Source organism: Cervus canadensis, chromosome 7 (genome assembly GCF_019320065.1).
Source record: "Cervus canadensis isolate Bull #8, Minnesota chromosome 7, ASM1932006v1, whole genome shotgun sequence".
Classification (NCBI taxonomy): domain Eukaryota; kingdom Metazoa; phylum Chordata; class Mammalia; order Artiodactyla; family Cervidae; genus Cervus; species Cervus canadensis.
Window position 1 is genome coordinate 41,322,907 of NC_057392.1, and position 21,419 is coordinate 41,344,325.

A 21,419-nucleotide genomic window follows, 5' to 3' on the forward strand; every position below is an offset into this window, starting at 1 on the left:
GACCTTCAGTTCACTCAAGGGTTGAGTATTTTCAGAACATCGTAATGTAATTCTAATCAAATGAGGTCCCAATGTGAACCAGCTCTAGGACCAGCAGTATACCTGAGCTCTAACCTGGGAGATCATTTGGGTATTTTGGGGGGGGCAGGGGATAGACAAGATTTAGTCATATTCTGATCTAAGTCTTAGCTAAATGAATTTACATTGCAGCTTCAGTCCGTTAAATGATTAAATTACACCAATCTACATTCAAACTTCTTGAAAATTTGCCTCTCCAGTATATTAATATAATTTACATTCAGGGTAATGGAATTAAAGTGAATTATCTTCAATAGGATTACATTTCTGCAGACCATTTTCTGCTATAAGCATCTCACTTAATATATTAATCAAGAAATTATACAGAAAGCATGACTTTTAAAATAACAAAGTGACATCACTTATATTATAATAAGATATTTATACCTTATATATAAAGCATATGGGGTCCTTTCATGCTTTTTGGAAATTAAAGCAACACTTTAGTCACATTTAATCATTTGGCTATGCTATGTTTTTGATAGCTGGAAGGTACTAAACATTCATACTCAACAAATGATATAAAATGGAGACAAAACCAAATCATGCGTTTTTAGAAGAGACTTCTGTGTTCTCACCTGAGGCTGCTGTGGTATTTGAAGGAGTTGAAGCAGCTGCTTGAATCCGAGCATGAGGAGGAATAAGGATGGTAGCTAGAGGTGGATTACTTGACAGTTCTAGAGAAAAGGTAAGATACATGTGTTAAGAGTCCATTCTTAACTCTGTTGTGAAACTATTTTATTGGTATCAGAACAGAAGACACAGCATTATAACACTGGTTTAACAGGAAAAAAGACACGATAAACCTACATCTGAAACTAAATCATGAGCGAGTAATTGACCTATAGAGCAAAGCCACCAATATGTCGTCATACATAACAAAAGCAAAATTCGGGTATCTTTGAGAACTAAAGATAGTCTGGGGAAAGGTATTGGCCAAAAGTTTGAGGGTAAGCGTATTAATAAGATATGTTTCCATCATTCATTAACTTAAATATACTAGGTTTCCCCTTGCTACTCACAATATTTGACTGCAGGGGTTGACAGTAATAGGATCACAGAAAAGAAAATATAACTGCAGTCTATACATTGGCATGCACAGACCAACTTACTTGATGGGAGGTATGATTTATCCAAACAGTAGTGGAAACAGGATTTAAGAAACATGTTAATTCTCACTGCTTTGCTGAAAACAAAAATGTCTACTGAATCCTATTTTGCTTTTTAACTTAGTAAGACTGTTACCTTTTAAAAGTTTAAAGTAGGCTTTTATCTGCATGTGGAAGTCTCCGTCAACTGTATGCAAACTGGCTTTCTTTAAAGAATCAAGTGCTGTATATGAGTCTTGAGAAATAATTTTAAGATGATATTTGATCTAATAATGTAAACAGTTACTGAGACATGGTGGTGAGCTTGTACATAAAAGCATCTGGTGTTAATTTCAGGTAATATGATTGTTCTTCCAGTCTGCCTGAGATAACCCTGGTTTGTTCTGGCATTTAACTAGCGAGCACTCATTTCTACTCTAATAAGTGTTGTTACAAACAATCCTACCTATTGTTCTAATAATTTAAAGGAATAATTATACAACCATACTAGCTACAGGAAGGTGTTATCCTCTGAGCTACAAATAATAATTACAGCATGAACTAAAAAAAGTTAGGAAATAGTGTTTTCTTTAAAGCAAAATTCATATAATATAGAATTAATCATTTTAAAGTATATAATTTTGCTGTATTCAGTACATTCACAATGTTGTACAACCATCACCTCTACCTAGTTTCAAAAAATTTTCATCACCCTAAAGGGAAACCTTAAGCAATTACTCACCATTCATCCCTCCTGCCAGCTCCTAACAAGGGAAATATCATTTATTTAATGCAGAACTTTAAAAATGTTCTGGTACAAAGTCCCTGGAAATATTGACTTAATCAACTTGGTGCCTAAATATCTAAATTTTGTACTAAATCTGATATTCAGATTCTGGTAAAAAGAAGCAACATGCTGATGTCAAGATATACGGAAAATGAATGGCAGGAAAAGCTCAAAACCGAGAGAAGACCATTCATTATCTTTTCCCCTTCAAAGAGAAGACTTAGGTCATCTCATCAAATAATAACCTTCCCTGAATTGGAAAACCACTGCCTTAATGATCAGGTTTGAAGAAATGCTGTTTTCTCATAATCAGCTGCAGTAGCTATTTCAGTTTTCACTGAGATACAGAAAGAACCTATGTAGTTTTACTTAAATCAGTCCAATTTTAATGCAATCTCACACCTACAAAAACAGGAGAATTCCTGACAATTGTCGGGGCTGATGACTTTCCGGTTCTAGGAAGAGAAATTAACGCAAGATGTGGTAATTACTCTTCAGTAATCTAAAAGTCAGATTTACCATCCTACTTAAAACTAAAATTTCCTACAGTAAAAAAGCTTCTTTAAAATCCACCCATCCATCTACCCACCCACACCCTCATCCAACTAACATTATTGGGCATGAAAGACTGTGTGAGGTCCCGGAGAGACAGGTAAAAAGATCGTTGTCTCTGTCTACTCAACAGAAATGGAAAAATGGAAGGACAATTATACAAATAAGCTGGCAAGAAAGGTAATGAATCAACTCAAGACAGGTGCACTTTTAAATTAAGAGATCTCTATGACCATGTACCCAACATCTAAAAGAAAATCCAGGGACTTTCCTGGTGGTCCAGTTGCTAAGACTTCATGCTCCCAATGCAGGGGGCACAGGTTTGATCCCTGGTTATCAGGGAATTAGATCCCACATGCCACAACTAAGACTTCACATGCCGCAAGTAAAGATCCCACATGTCGCAAAGAAGACTGAAAATCCTGTGTGCCACAACTAAGACATAGCACAGCCAAGTAACAAACAAACATTTTTTAAAATAAGAAACCATATTATCTTCATTTAAGTATTTTTTAAAAGCATATACAGCCTTTTAATTACAGTCCTGTTGTTGACTTTCGGGCACAGATGCTGTTAGGCTATTTTCTTCCTTTTGTAAAAGTATTTAAATTTATTTACTTTTAATTGGAGGATAGTTGCTTTACAATATTGTGTTGGTTTCTGCCATATATCAATATGAATCAGCCAGAGGCATATGTATGTCCTCCCACTCAAACAAAACATTTGAAAAAAAGAAAATGCAAAAAAGGAAAAGATGACCAGATATCTTAAGAGCTACAGTTGAGATAATCTTTAAATTAAATTGAATATAAGTGGTTTGTGGTCACATACTGCCCACTTTCTCCCATTCACTCACTCATTTACCAAATCACCTATTCTTATGTATATGCACATCCAATTGAGGGCCATGGTGGTTTTGTGGTTTTGCACACATACACGTGCAAGGCTTGAGAAAAACAATCTCCTTTTTCTCTAGGTAATACAGAAAACAAGGAAGCCCATAATATTAGTGGGGCTAGCCATGGAGAAGAGATGGGAAAGAATGAGACTGTGTTATCCCAGAGACATGGATCAAAACAAAATGGAAACAGGTTCCAGAAGGTTTTAAAAAACTTAACGTATGATAAGGATTTCTTCAACCAACTAAAGATGCCATAAAACTACTCATTAAAAAAATCACATAGTTTATCAGTAAACATTAAGAATGCTTTGATGGTGAATTAATCATTATATGGTCCACCATCAAAACACAATGCACAATTTGAGCAAGAACAAAATGAATTTAAAGATAGCTATCAATAAGCCAACCAAGACAGGTATCAACTGACCAAAAGGATAACCAAACTCATTTAACTAAAATTTGCTACTCTATTTATATTAAAAACTGCAGAAGAAAAATTCCCATGAAAAGACCACCATTAAGTTAAGCAATCTTTTTAAATGTTAAAAACAACAACAAAACCTAAATCTAGTTGCTGGCAAAACCTGAAGTTTCCCTTAAAGTTTCTCATCTAAATTTAAGGTTTCCAAATTTATTTATAAGGGCAGGTTTTTTATTTTTAATTTAAATTTTTTGGGGTAAGGGGTAGGAGTAGGTGTAGGAAGAGGTATATATGTATGTTCAAACTGTGCTGAATGAAAGCTGAGGATAAATTTGAGAACAGTAATCAATGTAGAAACCAGAGGGAAGAAATCAACTCTTTAGTAACTAGACCTACTCTTACAGTAATAAAAAAATACCAGGCATAAGGTAGAAGGGAATCTTCTTTCTTTGTTAACTTTGAAAGGGCTCAACCTGCAAACCCCCAGAAAGAGTCACTAAGAGAGGCAAATTTTCTTTTTCTTCTACAAAGAATTTGAGGTCTTCATGTGTGTATGAGGTCTCTTAAGTATAAATGAAAATGACCAGTGGTTGTCTATGTAATCAAAACTGCTATTTTTTTCCCTATTCACAAAAAGGTTTAAATGATTTAACAATGGCATGCACATTTTATTTGTGTACTTTTCTGAGGAGTAATTCAAATGCTAGGATGGTACATTCTGATCTTACACATACTGAATTCTAATGTTGCTTATCTGAATATATACCGTTTAGATGAACAAGTAACTCCAGCACAACTACTTCTCTCCTAACAATTTCAAAGGGCCCAGGAAATCTCTTAAGTTTCTGTCGTTGACGACATACTCCACACACACTCAGAAAAGTAAACACTACACTAAACAGAAGATCAGACAAACAGTAAACAAACTGCAAAGCCTGCTCCTGCTGCTTGATAATACTGGCAATGTTTCATGAGCGGACTACTTGATAGCTGTATAATCCCATGACTACTTTGCCTTGGAACTGCCCAAGAGGGAGGGTCACAATTTATACTAGTCATCCAAAAGTGTGTGAATGTATTTTGTAGTAAATTTATACTAATGATACACTTAGCAGTTATCTACCAAACTGGTAGTATTTTTAAAGTCCTGGTGATTAAAAAGAATAAGCTTTAGTAACCTGAAAATGTTATACTCAGAACTTCATTCTTTTTTTTTTCTTTTTAATTAGAGAATAATCGTTTTACAAGGCTGTGTTGGTTTCTGCTGTTCAACGATGTGAAGAAGCCATGTATATATAAATCCCTTTCCTCCTGAGCCTCCTCCCGCACATCCCACCCCTCTAAGTTGTCACAGAGCATCAAGTAAGCTCCCTGCGTTACACAGCAGCTTCCCACTAGCTCTTTTACACATGGTAATGTATATATGTCAATGCTTCTCTCTAGAGAATGGACCAGTGGACACAGTGGGGGAAGGAGAAGGTGGGACTAATCAAAAGAGTAGAAGAACTTCATTTTTGATGAAATGTAACAAATGTAGCGTTACTGTAAGTTGTTTTATCCAACTAAAAATAACCATATTGAGCATTTAATAATAACAGGTACTGCTAATATGTTGAATTCTATAGGGATCATTTTCTTTCCATTTATACCATGATTATCAGCAATATGTGAACAGTGAACTTCCAGATGTTCAAGCTGGTTTTAGAAAAGGCAGAGGAACCAGAGATCAAATTGCCAACATCCGCTAGATCATCAAAAAAGCAAGAGAATTCCAGAAAAAAATCAATTTCTGCTTTATTGACTATGCTGAAGGCTTTGACTGTGTGGATCACAATAAACTGTGGAAAATTCTGCAAGAGATGGGAATACCAGATCACCTCACCTGCCTCTTGAGAAACCTATATGCAGCTCAGGAAGCAACAGTTAGAAATGGACATGGAACAACAGACTGGTTCCAAATAGGAAAAGGAGTACGTCAAGGCTGTATATTGTCACCCTGCTTATTTAACTTATATACAGAGTACATCATGAGAAACGCTGGGCTGGAAGAAGCACAAGCTGGAATCAAGATTGTCAGGAGAAATATCAATAAACTCAGATATGGAGATGACACCACCCTTAAGGCAGAAAGTGAAGAGGAACTAAAAAGCCTCTTGATGAAGGTGAAAGAGGAGAGTGAAAAAAGTTGGCTTAAAGCTCAACATTCAGAAAACTAAGATCATGGCATCTGGTCCCATCACTTCATGGCAGATAGATGGGGAAACAGTGGAAACAGCAGTTGACTTTATTTTTCTGGGCTCCAAAATCACTGCAGATGGTGATTGCAGCCATGAAATTAAAAGACGCTTATTCCTTGGAAGGAAAGTTATGACCAACCTAGATAGCATAGACCTTAGACCTTTGCCAACAAAGGTCTGTCTAGTCAAGGCTATGGTTTTTCCAGTGGTCATGTATGGATGTGAGAGTTGGACTGTGAAGAAAGCTGAGCGCCGAAAAATTGATGCTTTTGAACTGTGGTGTTGGAGAAGACTCTTCAGAGTCCCTTGAACTGCAAGAAGATCCAACCAGTCCATCCTTTTTTTTTTTTTTCCTCAACCAGTCCATCCTAAAGGAGATCAGTCCTGGGTGTTCATTGGAAGGACTGATGCTGAAGCTGAAACTCCAATACTTTGGCCACCTCACGCGAAGAAATGACTCACTGGGAAAGACCCTGATGCTGGGAGGGATTGGGGGTAGGAGGAAAAGGGGAGGATAGAGGATGAGATGGCATTCTCTCTAGTAGTACAGTTAAGGCAGCAGAGCCACTCAAACCTCTGGGAGAGAGAAAACAATTCTTACAAATAGTTTGATAATTTAGATCCTAAAATTCTGAGTACAGTCAACATTATACATCAGTAATACTCTGGCTACCTGAACTAAAACTAACTTGCCCACCTTTAGCAGCACTCATGAATTTCCTAACAATTCCCTGCAGTGTATTTCCTTGGTTTAGTTTTCAATAACCTAGAAGAGTATAGCTTACCTAGAAATTTTACTCTTCTAAATTTACTCTTACTCTAAATTTTGCTCTTCTCTTCTTTAGCTATAAAGTATCAAAGAATAATTCTGACACCAAATCCTTTGATAAGTATAAACAGCTCAATCTCTTATGTACCAGAATATCCACTTATTTATACCCAGATTTCCTTAAGTCCATTTATAAAGATCTTTTATAGATATTTTTCATCCAAAAGAGCACAACAGAGAAACAGGGATAGTCACATAAAAAGTTTACAGTTTATTTATTTTTAAAAAGGGATTTCCCTGGTGGTGCAGTGGATAAGAATCCACCTGCCAATGTGCCAATGCAGGCAACCCAGGTTCAATTCCTGGTCCAGGAAGATCCTACATGTCATGTGGCAACTAAGTCTGTGTGCTACAATTACTGAGCCTATGTGATTCAACTATTGAGCCCATGCCCCGCCACAAGAGAAGCCTGCACGCTGCAATGAAGAGTAGCCCCTACTTGCCGTAACTAGAGAAAAGCCTGTGTGCAGCGATGATGATCCAGCACAACCAAAAGATTAAAAATAAATAATTTTTTTTAAATTAAAAAAAAAAAAGGAGGGGCCTTGTAAGTTAGAGCAATGCATGAGTTTCTGTTTAGGATTTGACTTATTTGTTGTTGTTTAGCCTAAGTTGTGGCCAACTCATCTGTGACCTCATGGACTGTAGTTGGCCAGGCTCCTCTGTCCATGAGATTTTCCAGGCAAGAATTACTGGAGTGGGTTGCCATTTTCTTCTCCAAGGGATCTTCCTGTCCCAGGGATCGAACCCACGTCTCCTGCACTGGCACGTGGATTCTCTACCACTGGACCACCAAGGTAGTCCCATTTGATTCATATCCTACATATTAATATAAATCAAGAGCCCCTATCTTATGTAGACTTATTCTTGCTATTATAAATTATAATAAACCTAACCCCCAAAAGCCTCTACTCAAGGTAAGAATATCAGAAGACATTTTACAAACTCAAGGTGGTTGAAGTACTATATCCACTTTAGATGTGGCTGAGGATAAGGTAGGCTAAAAGAAAATGCCCAGGATATAGAAAACCTGATAAGAAGGTGGGCTGATGTTATTTCTGTGTATCTCTATTTCATAACAGAAAAACTGATTTAAAAATCATTGCCTTAAAGATATGGGGCCTCAAAAAAAAAAAAAAAAAGATATGGAGCCTCTAAATTATCATCAATAATGAGTTACAGTAGATTTTATAAATAAGTAGTCTACTGCTTTCAAATGAAGGAAGTACACCACTTTGGTAAGTTGGCCTTCTGTAACACTTGCTTTTGTTGCCACCTCTAACATGTCCTCAGCCCCCTGCTTTCATCACTTCCTTTAACACAAAGCTACATTCATCTAAAAAGTCTTTCTTTGATCCTTTCCCCATTTTTTTTTGTTTTCTCTCACTCTTCCCTTTACTGTCCTTTTTAAACTTGTTCTGGAACCCGTCTGCTATCCCATCATTGCTTTCCTCATGTCTGGACACTCCTGTTCCTGTATTCAAAGACATCCGCAGCCTGCCTGAGTTTGCATGTTGCTTTCTAGATGCTCCAAATAACCAGTTTTAACTTGCATTTAAGCAGCTGTGCCTTCTTCTGGCCTAACCAATAATCTACTATTCCTCCTACTTCCCCACAAATGTACCATCCCCTCAGATAATCCAGCTCATCGGTAGAGTGGTAGATTCTTCAAACCAAGTCACATTAATGTAAACAGTTGATAATCTTTACTTATATCTGCCCACCCCCCATCCTATCACATGACCTTGGGGGGAGCAGGGAGACAACGTTTTACGGGTATAAATCTCATAAAAATTGGATAGAAAATTTGAATTGAGGATGTGTGTGGTGGAATTAGTTGGAAACTCATCTTTAAACACACAAAATCACCTATTTCCCTATACATTCCAGCCTTGGAATAGTAAAGAATCGGTAAACAAAGAAAACTGATTTCTGTTGGGATTTCCTGATTCTATTTGCTTCCTAAGGTCTGATTTAGTTATGTCCAACCTTTGAGATCCAATGACTGAGGGCAAGTAAGAGAATGGTTACTTTATGGTATGCTGAATATCTGTGCTGGCCTCCAAGTCCTGGAAATAGATAACACTGAAACACTGTCAGTCAGGAGATCCTAGTTCACTGAAGCCCTAGTTCTAGAAAAAAGAGAGGTGTAATAATCTACGAGTTATAGATCCAGAAGATCAGAAAGATCTCAAAGTTTTTTTGTCCGGTATCCGTTCACCTCTCTTTTCCCTCTAGTTGATTACAGAAACACTTGTTTTGATTATATGAAAGTAATATTAATTACAGTTTATGGCTATTTACTCATGGCACAGTAACAAACATCAAATTGTAGTTAGCTGTAAGCTTTACTATATTTTGGGGCTTCCCTTGTAGCTCAGTTGGTAAAGAATCTGCCTGTAATGCAGATCTGGGTTTGATTCCTGGGTCAGGAAGATCCCCTGGAGAAGGAAATGACAACCCACTCCAGTATTCTTGCCTTGAGAATTCCATGGACAGAGGAGCCTGGCAGGCTACAGTCCATGAACTCGTTAGAGTGGAACATGACTTAGTGACCAAACCACTACCAACTTATTATATTTTACTCAAGTGTTTGATCTTTGTAGTTTTGTTCATATGGTAGGTTTGCTTTACTAATTAAAACAACAGTTCCAACAAGTAAAAGGAAAATTAGAAATGCCCAATAAGTTCTGGTTGAATGAGTTAATAAATACTGTGTATACTTAAAGTGGCATGTATCAAACACTCAAACATAGACTGAGCACCTAGTATATGTAGATCAGGGGCTACCTTTAGTTCATCTGGGGAAAGTAGTCCAGACTTCACTGAAAGTTTGCTGAGGATAGAGAAGGGTTTTATTCTACCTACAGCAGGACACTCACTAATGACACCCACTATCTCTCTATTCTCTCTAGCTATACAACCAACTGGAAAGTTAGTTTTCTTTCTTTAACCTCTTATTCTGATCATCCATTAATTGTTATTAATTAGTAAAATGCTTTAAAGTTGCAAGTATTTGTGAGTATGTAGATAAATGGGAACCCTTGTAACATTGCTAGTAGGAATGTAAAATGTGCAAGTCATTATGCAAAATAGTTTGGCAGTTTCTCAAGAAATTAAATACAGAATTACCATATGATTCAGTAATACCTCCCAAACTGAAAACACGTATTCAAACAAATTCATACTTGTACACAACAGTCATAGCAGAACTATTCACAATAGCCGGAAGGCAGTGACAAACCAAATGTCAATCAACAGATGAATGGGTAAACAAAATGTGGCATATCCCTATGCTACGGACTGAATGTTTGTGTCCCCCTAAACTTCATATGCTGAAGCCCTAAATCTCCAACGTGACAGTATTTGGAGGTGGAACCTTTGGGAGGAAATTAGGTCATGAACAGGATTAGTAAGAAGAGACACAAGAGAGGTGATTCGCTCCACCATATAAGCAAGAAAGTAGCCGTCTGCACACCAGGAAGCAGCCCTCATCAAATACTGAATGTCAGCATCTTGATCTTGATGTTCCCAGCCTCCAGAACTGTGAGAAATAAATGTTTGTTATTTAGTCACCCAGTTCAAGGGTGTTAGAGTTGCCTGAACTGATTAAGACATGATATAATGAAAACTATATTTGTTGTTGCTTAGTCACTAAGCTGTGTCCGACTCTTTTGCAACCACATGGGATTGTAGCCCTCCAGGCTCCTGTCCATGGGATTTCCCAGGCAAGAATACTGGAGTGGGTTGCCATTTCCTTCTAGGGGATCATCCCGACCCAGGGATCAAACCTATGTCTCCTACATTGGCAAGTGAGTTCTTTACCACTGAGCCACCTGGGAAGCCCATAATGAAATATTATTCCACCGTAAAAAGGAATGAAATACTGATACATGCTACAACATGGATAAGCCCTGAAAACATGCTAACTGAAAGAAGCCAGACACAAAAGGTCACATATTATGTGGTTCCGTTATATGAAATATCCAGAAGAGGTAAATCCACAGAGACAGAAAGCAGACTGGTGGCTGCCAAGGGTCAAAAAAGGAATTAGTAGAGACTGAATGCTTAATGGGCATGGAGTTTTCTTCAGGAGCAATGAAAATGTTGTGGAATCTGAGAGAGCTGATAGCTGTACAACACTGTGAATGTATTAAACATCACTGGACTGTCTACTGTAAAATGGTTTACCTTACTATGCTACATGAATTTTATCTCAGTTTTTAAAAAAGCTTAGAAATTCATAAAATAACTTAGTTGTTTTAAACTTTATTTTCTTTAGTAATAATGGAAAGTTATTAGCCAGTGACTAAAGAATCAAATGTAATTACTTCAGAAATGATGTACGTGAACAGTGAAACAATCTTGATTTTTAAAATCTAATCAAATAAAAGGTTTAAGCAGTATTCTCAGTTTCAATGAACACAAACAGGTGCACGCACACATTGAAGAGTATGGATTAAAATATGTCTCAATTTAAGGAGAATTATTCTCCAAAATATATCCATCATAAATATCACAAGATGCATCATGTGTATGCATCTGAGTTTCTACCAAGTTGTTTACTTAACAAGGGGCTGTCTTGATTTGTTTATTTTGAGAAACAAAGTACTTGCTGGAGGAAATCCTTAGCATGGGAAAAAAAGATCAAGGTTCCCTTTAAACTTTGGGAAACTTTAGTTATCTGACAGAAATGGTAAAAAATGAGGCAAAAAAAAATCTAGCACTGACTTAGTAGCTTCTCATGCCACGATCCACAGTTTTACTGGATGTTACCGTATGCAAATAAAACGCAGTGAGCTCAAACCCAGTGCTCTATGACAACCTAGAGAAGTGGGATGGGGTGAGAGGTGGGAGGGAAGTTGAAGAGGGAGGGGACATATGAATGTCTAGGGCAGATTCATGCTGATGTATGGCAGAAACCAACACACTATTATAAAGCAAATATCCTCCAATTAAAAATAAATAAAATTTAAAAAGTCTTTTAGATACTACTTTATAAAGCAATCCACTAAATAATTATATTATGCATAATATGACACATTTATGTAAATAGATGGATGTAGAATTTCCAATGGTGGTCTCAGGTAGATTCAAAAAGAGCTTCATATCAAAAACTTTAGGCAATGTACCCTAAAAAACTATACAGATGGTTCAAAAAGTAGCTCTACTGATTACAAAGACACAGATGTGAAAGATGCATACAGAGTTTGAAAAATATTGTTCTATAAAATTTGAGATGTAAAAAAAAATCCTAAACTACTGTGTGTGCGCTCAGGCTCTCTTTGTGACCAACCCCATGGACTATTGCCCACCAGGCTCCTCTGTCCATGGATTCTCCAGGCAAGAATACTGCGGTGGGTTGCCATTTCCTTCTCCAGGGGATCTTCATGATCCAGGGATCTCTTGCCTCTCCTTCATTGACAGGTGGATTCTTTACCACTGAGCCATCTGGGAAGCCCAAACTAATATTAACTTTATGTAATTTAAATCTATTTGAGTTAACAGAAAGAATCCTTTTGGGATCTTCTAAATGGGAAAACAGAGGATCACTTTATATTCAAGGGTTATCAGCATTAGTATTAGAAAAGAGCTACACCATAAAATCATAAAGTGATTGCTTTGAAAGCTAAAAGTAATTCTTTCAGGACTGTGATTTTAATTTTCTCTATACTTCCTCTGCATTTTTAACATTTTCTTCCATCTAAACGCATTACTCTTGATTAAAACAAAAGCAGTTAAGAATTAAAAATAAAATTTATTTTCTCAAGATGTCTAAAATTTTTATGACACGGAATTAATGAATTTCTGTTGTGGAAGAGGACAACAGTCTCCCAGTCAAACCTTCTGCCAAACAGGAATAATCTTACCTATAATATTTGACATCATCCAGCTTTTCCCTGATATACAGATCAGTATTTTGAAAACACCGTGTTCCACTATTACCAGTTGAAAACATCTTTACTGATTCCTAAATATTTATTTAGTTTCTCTTTATGCCAGGGGCTGGGGCCTTTATTTGAGGTATTTTTCTCAGGAGTCCCTTAAATCTTCACTTTCAAGGCTCTATATTTAATTCTGCTCCTTTGTATACTCTACCTGGTGTTCATTAACATCTTAGAGAGGCACAGTCAGGACTTAAAACAACATTCCAAATGATTTCTGATCAGCCCAAGTCAAAATTAATAGTCGCAGGAAACCTGAAGATTTTTCTTTGATGAATGAGATTACATAAGCATTGCTAGTAGCTACATAATACTGACAGTTTAAGATTATAGTCAACTGAATCATCCTATAGTCAACTGAATCATCCAAGTCTATTCTACTAGCAACTCACATCTTTCAAATCTAAAGTTTAAGAAATGTATTTTTCCACAATCAGTTTTAAAAAAGCTTAAAAGGGGGAAATTTTTTTGCTTTATAATAAAGTAAATTATATCTATTTCCTGATCACAGAAAGCTCTCTATTCCTTCTATATTTTTAGCTTGACTAATTAATCAAAACAAGCTATCTATTTACTCCTTGTTTTATCTACAGGGAATTGGACATGTTTAATGTTCAGTTTAGGAAGAACATCATCAGCGGCAGTGTGGCTGATGAATGAATGCAAAATGACCATCCCTGGCTTTTTAGAAACCACCAATACACAAACTCAGTTTTCCTATCAGTGTTTTCTTAGCAGTAGCAATGATGCCAAGGCTCAGGAGAGATGAAAATTTCTCTTTTACATTCCTTATATAAGTTCTAAGATGGGCTTTATAGGACTCCAGTTTTCCCTGTCTGTATGGAATCTAAAATTACACAAATATAGCCACCAATTTATTTCTGGGTTAAGAAAACTTGATATAAATCCCTGAGAAACAAGGAATTTTAACATTTGAGACATAAATCTGAAGATTAAATTGTACGTCAATCTTATTAGTGATAAACCTTACTCAGTGAAATCTCTGTAACTTCTCCAGTACCAAGATTTATCAGAACCTGCGAAAAATTAGAGAAGCTATGCCTATTTGAAAAATTTAATCTGCCTTTATTTTGTTCAAAACCATATAAGTGTGGTAGCCTAGTAAGTGGTTATATAGGATGCTCCCTTCATGTATAAGTACTTAATATGCCTACTTTTACCTTGCAAAGATTTAATAGAAAATTAAAGTTACACATGTGTAACTTTCCCAGAACATGGTAAAAGGATTAAGTGTTAGGAGTTACCTTGAGTGGTGAAGTTGAAGAGTGCAGGTGTGTCTCGCCCATTTGGTAGTTTGACATTTGGGTCCCGTAATTCATCAAAAAATGAATGTGCACAAGCTTCCAGCGGTGTCAGCCGGGCAGTTGGTGTATACTCCAGCAGACGGCTACACAGCGCAATCGCCTCGGGTGGAGTTCGGGGTCGGAAGACCTACAGAATAAAAAAAGAGAGAGAGAGACAGTTACCGTTTCATGTAAGAATCTTTGCAAATTATCGTCTGAGTACTGAGTTAATTCCCACCATGTAAAAAACATGGTTGCATTTGTGAAAGAAACCTTTTAGAATGAAAGGAGTTAACTGCATACAATTTACCACATTGGGGTGAACTGCTAATTAAAGACTATATGAAAAAGGCTCAGAGAAAAATCTAGGGGAAATGGAAAAAAAAATCTATACAAGCTAATCATAAAGCAGTACAATCAAACATGCAACAATATATGACAGGCACAAAAGAAAGTCTTGATTCTGGGGGCAGTCACAACTAGAAGAATGCAAAGTTAATTTTAAAGTTTTGACTGCTGTGGTAGGAGTTATAGGGTTTGCCTCTTTGGTGTGACTTTTTTTTTTAGCAGAACAATTGTTGACAATCAACAGCACTGTTCAAATCTGGCAATTAATATCTTTTAAAAAAGAAAAGCTGTTTATTCTTTAATGATTTGGTATTAACTTTTCAATAAACAGAGCCTATTATTATTTGAAGAAATTCTTCAATATCCAGGACTTCTCAAAATGTCCAAAAATATTTTCTCAGGTAGCTGTTATCTTAACACGGCCAGTTTATCCCTCATTTGAATAGATATTCTAGGGTTTTAATCAGGAATAGAGAAACTTATTTTTCATTAAGAACATTAACTCACAGGAAAAGTAAACTGAAAGCTATAATAAGGCAAAATGCAAATAAATAAACTTATTTAAAGGAAGAGAAAGCTTTCTACTCATCTATGTCTTAAAACTTCAAATAAATACATAGAATTATGAAAAATATACTTTGTTTTAAATTATGGATAGTTAAAGAATAAAAGCAGAAGGGAAAAACAAATAAACATAAACATCTGGACAGAAAGCTTTTGAAATTAAAGAAAAATGAAATACATATCCCTTGACAGAAGAACACAGACTCAAGTAGGGGCAATGGTGGAAGTTGACAGACACAAAAGGGAAAACAGATGTGTAAAAATGGAGAGCAAGAGACCTACACGTGAAGAGAGGACATGCAGACTGTGACAAGGCACATAGGAGTCTGAGAGGCTTGTTTCCTAATGAGAAAGGCTCATGTAACATTTTGCTATTCACCTAGGCTGAAAGCAGGAGAACTGGTTACTACTACAGAACTCATTAGATTATGAGACTATTTATAAGAGTACTTTCTACACTGAAAATCCTTTTTTCATTTTGAAACAAAGTTTATTATTAATAAAGACATTTTCCTTGGAAATTGAGAAATCTTGGCTTGAGTAGGATATTAGAAATTTTTTATTTGTGAACATTAAAGATCTTAGTTAATTTATTTGGCTGTGTTAGAAAACCCTCTCCACAGTTACCAGCTGCTTTATCTTTATTCTTTTGAATAATCTGACTTGCCTCCATCAAGGAGCTAACGTACTATATTATTTGAAATGTTTACATCTTTCACTGTTTGTGGTCATTTCCCCCCTCTCTTGCTCCCCAGCCAGAACCATAATCAAACTCAAAATGTAGAAGAAAATAACCAGTGGAAACATTAAGACATTTTTTATGAAAATACTAAGCACTACTGACTTATTTTACCCCTGAGGGAAGTTTGTATTTATTTGACAGCACATGGATTTATTTTATAAATGTTAGCTAGTCTAATAAAACTGCCTCTGACCAATAACGGGAGCACAAAAGTAGAATTAAAAGTACCACCACCAAAAGTAGAAATAAGTATCTTTTAACATTCAAATGTAGGATAGGTGGACAGTGAGTGTATTTTAAATGAAAAAATTCTGTGTTACATCTGTTAATAAACCAGTATTTTAAGCGTACTTCTGATTACTAAAAAGAAAATCATCCACGTCTTTTTTGATTTCTTACTGACTAAAAGTCACCATCAGTGTTGGTACTAAGGCACATAATAGCTTACTCTGCCAGGGAACCCTAACTCACAGAATCAAAGAGTTAGAAAAATAATGAAAAGAATTCATTCTAAGAACCTACATTAAAATCAAGACTTAACCTGCCTTTTTTAAAAAGTACCCATTATTATTTCTAACCCCTTGAGAGATTCCTGATGAGAAAAGCCTTGGTTCAGTAATCTACGGATAAAGGTTAAGAAAATTATGTGGGGTCAAATCCCAGCATACCCAAAGTCCAGATTTCTGACCATAAGACAGGGTGTGGTAGCATGCAACTTTCAAAAATTATAGGCCAAACTAGAAAGTTTTTCTGAATTATCTTTGTGTCTAAAGAAAAGGAAACCAGTAACTACTGTCACTTGGCTTTTAATAATGAGGTTTCTGCTGCTTTTCATTCCATACTAAATTGTTTTAAGAGTCGAAGTCTTTGGTTCTGTGGGGTTTTGTCAATATTTATTCTTGTAAAAATACTTTTCAAACCCCACTCCTAAACTTCAGCTTAGTTATCAATAAATCATTCAAGAAACTGAGACTCTAAATATATACCACAAGCAAAACCTATACCACACAGCTACCTACTTTGTTTTTATTATTACATTTCAAGAATGAATAACTAGCTTTTCAAAAAAGTTTTCCCCCCGAGTTTTATAGACCTGCCCTGAAATTTTGGGAAAAAAAAATTAAGTACATACCCGCACTCCTGAGGTGAAATGTCCTGTTCCTGACGAATCCTAAAGATGAGAATGCAGTGAAATAATCCAAACAGGGGAAGTCAATCCAAAAGAGAATAGTCCAGCAAGGAAAAATATATCCAATGTTATAAGAAATCCATGGTGTGGAGGGGGGGGACATAGAAAATGTTTATACAGTTATAAACTTTAAACATCAGTCTGCACAGTAGCAAGTCCAAGTTTTAAAAATTATTTCACCACAGTGTATGCAAAAAAAATTTGATTGCGCAATGGTGAGGCACAGTAAAGAAATTAAATTTTAATTTAATTATGTTCTGATGCCAGTGCATTTATTAAAAAAATATAAAACCAAAAAAAGTTAAAATCAAAATGAAATCTAGAAGTAAAATTCCCAAAGTAAAGTGTTTGGTCTTCTACGACCTGGATTCATTGTCCATTGACATGGCTGGGAGGGGGCATATCAGCCTGCTTTTCAAGATGTGAGTTCCCAAAATGCTAATTTTTCTCTATTAATGAATTCCAGTAACACAGTATAAACATTTTTGCTAAATTATTAGTGATGAGAAGAAAGTGATAAATTTATTTAATTTATAGATTTCAAGACAGATATTTTCAATTTGTGTGAGCTAAGAAGGATCAGGCCACCGCGGATTATTCTCCATTTTGGATTGACTTCCCTGATAAAAGATATTTACTGACATTCTCATTATCTTAGGACTCTTCAAGAAATTGACATATCACCTCAGAAGTGCGGGTATAAACTTACTTTTTCTATTGTGGGCTTTGCTCCCTCATACCCTTTCCTTTTTGGAAAAACTCACTGAAAAAAATTCTGTATCTCTGAGCACTACAAATTCAACACAGTTCCATCTGCAAATATGCCCAATTCACCCACCAAAAGCTAAACAAAAATATATACAATGAACAATACAACTAAGGGACAGTCACAGTTATAGGTGACATGCATAGTAAGTAATGTAAACCAACACCTAGGCACAACGGAGCCAAATATGCAAAAGGGAGGTAGCAGGGTCTATTATGTCTAGGTATTGAGAACAAAAAATGGCAGAACTCACCAGTAGCTGTGAATTCCCTTGGCTATTCTAAGAGAATTTAACATTCTTTTAGGATAGTTTCCAGTGGGGGAATTAAATATTTTGCAAAAATAAATAATCCGCGGATTACTTTTAGTCTGCAGACTAAAATTTAGTTCACAAATTAAAATCCGGCCCATTAGGATAAAAATCTCTCATGAACTTAAAACACAACCAGGTGGACAAAAATAGAAAACCAGACTAAAAAAATGAGAGCACAAAGTAAGACTCAACTGGGCCAACTAACAATTAGTGCGCAGACTAAATATGGCCAGCCAAGAATGTTAGCAAGGCCATGAAGAGCCAGTCCAAAACACTCCCTGTAAAAACTAAAACCAGAAGTAAGTAAATAAAACAAAACAGAACAAAGCAAAAAATAAAGAAATAAACAAAAGGAAGAAAGAAAACAAAAGAGAAAAGAAAAATTGAAAAGAACCAAAACACTGACATGAACTTTTAAGTGATTCAACTACTACCTCACCTGTGCAGCAACTCATTTTCTTAAATTGAAACAAAACTCTTATCACAAATACTAGTCTAGAGAAGAAACTAGGAGAAAAAAAAATTTTTTTCCCCAAAAATAAAGTCTCTGTGGTACTGAACAAATGCAAATGAGTTCTTAATGGAAGAGTTATTCAAAATAAACTTGCATTTGGATAACTCAGAAAGGACACAGACCATTTTCTCCTTCACATGTCCTAGAATAGACTTTTGCCATCAAACATCAAATTTCAACCTGGAGCTAACTGTTATGACTGAATCTTAAGCCCCTTAAAATTACCATTTATATACCACATCAAGGCCTATGGTTGATTCTCATAGCATCAGCTCTCAACAATTCCACTATATTAAACAGCCAACCAGAGCAATGTAAAAATGCCTATGGGACAATGATAATTAATCTAAGTAGAATGGAGAACAAGTACTGTGCCTTGTTCAGTAGATCAAGCAGCTATTCCTCTTCAAGTTGTCATTGTGATAAATGTCCAGTACAGACACTGTTCACTGGTCATACACAAAATACAGAAGCATTCAATGTTAAAAACTGATAAACCATGAACACTTCTGAAGAGCAACCCCAGTATATAAAATTATTTGCAATTTGTAAAGCTATATGCAGGACTAAAAGTGAGACAATGTCATGGATTTGCTGACTAGTTAATTAACTGAGTTAATTAACTAAGAAAAGAATTTAAGTCTACTGAAGTGCTCATGTACAGCACATAATTCATAAGAAACACAAACATCCTTTCCTTAGCCACAATTCAATAAAGTTTAGCTTCACTAATTAAAATACACATGAGGAATATAATGTTGGTATCAGCATTAAACTATGCCACAAATTCCTTCCTCTAATCTCATTTGTTGATAAAATACTATAGAAGTGTGATTTACCAAATGTCTACTTATCCAATTTAACCTTTCATTGTTCATAAAATGGTTACTATAGTCAGGTTGATCTTCCTAAGAATATGGGAATATTTCCTTTTCATCCATACCTCCATACCTTAAGGGATAGTCCCCTAAGCTACAACAATTCCTAACTTTAGCAGCACCTAAGCAAACCCAAGGGCTTCCCAGGTGTAAAGAATCCACCTGTTAATGCAGGAGACACAAGAGACATGGGTTTGATCCCTGGGTTGAGAAGATCCCATGGAGCAAGAAATGGTAACCAGTATCCTTGCCTGGAAAATTCCATGGACAGAGGAGCCTGGTGGGCTATAGTCCATAGGGTTACAAAGAGCCCGACACGACTAAGTGACTGAGCACACATGCACGCAAGCAAATCTAAACTGTCCTTCAATAGTACCCACCCTCACCCACCAGTCCTCCTATCACCTTTAAAAGGAGGCTCCCTTTCCCCTCCACCACCCACAATGAAGATCCTCCCTATGATACGTATAGTATGTGAAAAACCTTGGAACACCAACAGCATGTAATCAAGTATATGATTATATATTATTCAATACTTGCTTAAACTGACTCAGATATATATCACCCTTAAGTGTTTCCAAGATGGAGACTATGTATTTTAAGGTTTTTTTGTATCCTTTATGGTGTCTAGCACAGCACTGATACATAGGAGATAAGTGTTTTAAAGAACAAATGATAAGTCACAAATTTTTGCCTTTTTTAAATTGACCCTCAACCCTATCCTCTGCTCCCCACAAGTGATCCATTCTTTCTTTTTTACCTTATTCTTCTCACGTATGGATTCACCACCTTAGTAGTTGGATTTTAATGTGCAATAGTTTCCAAAGAAATAGGGTAAAGCCAGTATAAACAGAAAAGTGAAGAGGTCTATTCACATAGCAAAATAGATGTTAGAAAAGAAGTGATTATTCTAGCACTAATGAAGATGGAGGTAAAAATTCAGTAGGGAACATAGTGTATTTATGAGATAAGTGATAGTGTACTAGTTGAGGTCTGTAGGCAGATGGGTTGAATAGTAATATTGAAACTGATTACCTGAACAGCAGACAAAACAGACAAATGGCAAACTGAGGAATCAACAGAAATCCCCAACACAGTTTCATGCTTTCCGGAATACATGAGCAAAACAAGGCAGAAAGGCCAGAAAAGGCAGAGTGGATCAGCAAAACAACAACAACAAAATGTTTGACAGGGATTTTTGCTTTGTGCTAAGACCCTTTAAATGTATTTTTGGTAATGGATGAAACTAGTTAAAACAGGTTAAGTTTACCAAATGAAAATTCATCTTGTAGTCAAAGACTCAGGAAAAAACATTATGAAGAAAAGTCATTTAAAAAAATAAAAGTGGGCCTTTTGGTTTAGCTTTAAGCATAGAGAATAATACATGTAATAACTAATTCAGCTAGTCTGATTCCTTTGATGGCTGAAATGACCTCAAGTTTTTGCTTACTCTGTTAGCTAGTTAGAAACACTAGTATTCACTCATTTCACAGCATGTGGACTGTGTTCTAAGAAATCAAGTATGTAAAGATTGATTTTTGTGGATAATGCTTTCTGGGATACTTAAAATCAATGGTCTAAGGTCCCCACATATCCTACAGACAACTATTAATCATGTATACCCAAGTCTCAGAAACAAACATTTTTAGGTAACATATTCATTTTATTATCAATAAAAGAGAAATGAGAAGCTGCTATGGTACATATACGGTATGACTTGGAAGGTATTACAGGAGTTATATGGTGGGAATAATCACATAGAGCTTGGATAATTAGATGTTTCATGGGAGAAGATCTGAAGTCTTGACAAAGGTCAAGACTTAGTAAGCAGCGAGAAAGAACACTCTAAGTGTTCACTAGTAAGAGGTAGAAATGAATGTGGCTTTTCCGGGGAACAATCAGGAGAACAGTTTGATCAGATCAAGAAATTCAGCATGATCCCTTCAAAGTGAGCAGGACAACA

General features: G+C 36.0%; 1 protein-coding gene across 5 annotated transcripts in view; it reads right to left on the minus strand.

The window, feature by feature from the left end:
- GSK3B (glycogen synthase kinase 3 beta) overlaps positions 1 to 21,419 on the minus strand; it is a 206,182-nt gene that overhangs the window by 19,799 nt on the left and 164,964 nt on the right. For 4 of the 5 annotated variants that reach the window (XR_006270564.1, XM_043475007.1, XM_043475010.1 and 1 more), the window contains exons 9-11: positions 16,929 to 16,967; positions 14,104 to 14,290; positions 657 to 755 (exon numbers count right to left, since the gene is read on the minus strand). Coding sequence is in view for 4 of the 5 variants with exons in the window: in XM_043475007.1 (XP_043330942.1) it covers positions 657 to 755; positions 14,104 to 14,290; positions 16,929 to 16,967 (325 nt within the window). In the remaining variant the exon portion in view is untranslated. The remainder of the gene's footprint in view (positions 1 to 656; positions 756 to 14,103; positions 14,291 to 16,928; positions 16,968 to 21,419) is intronic. The other variant, XM_043475009.1, reaches the window with a different exon arrangement.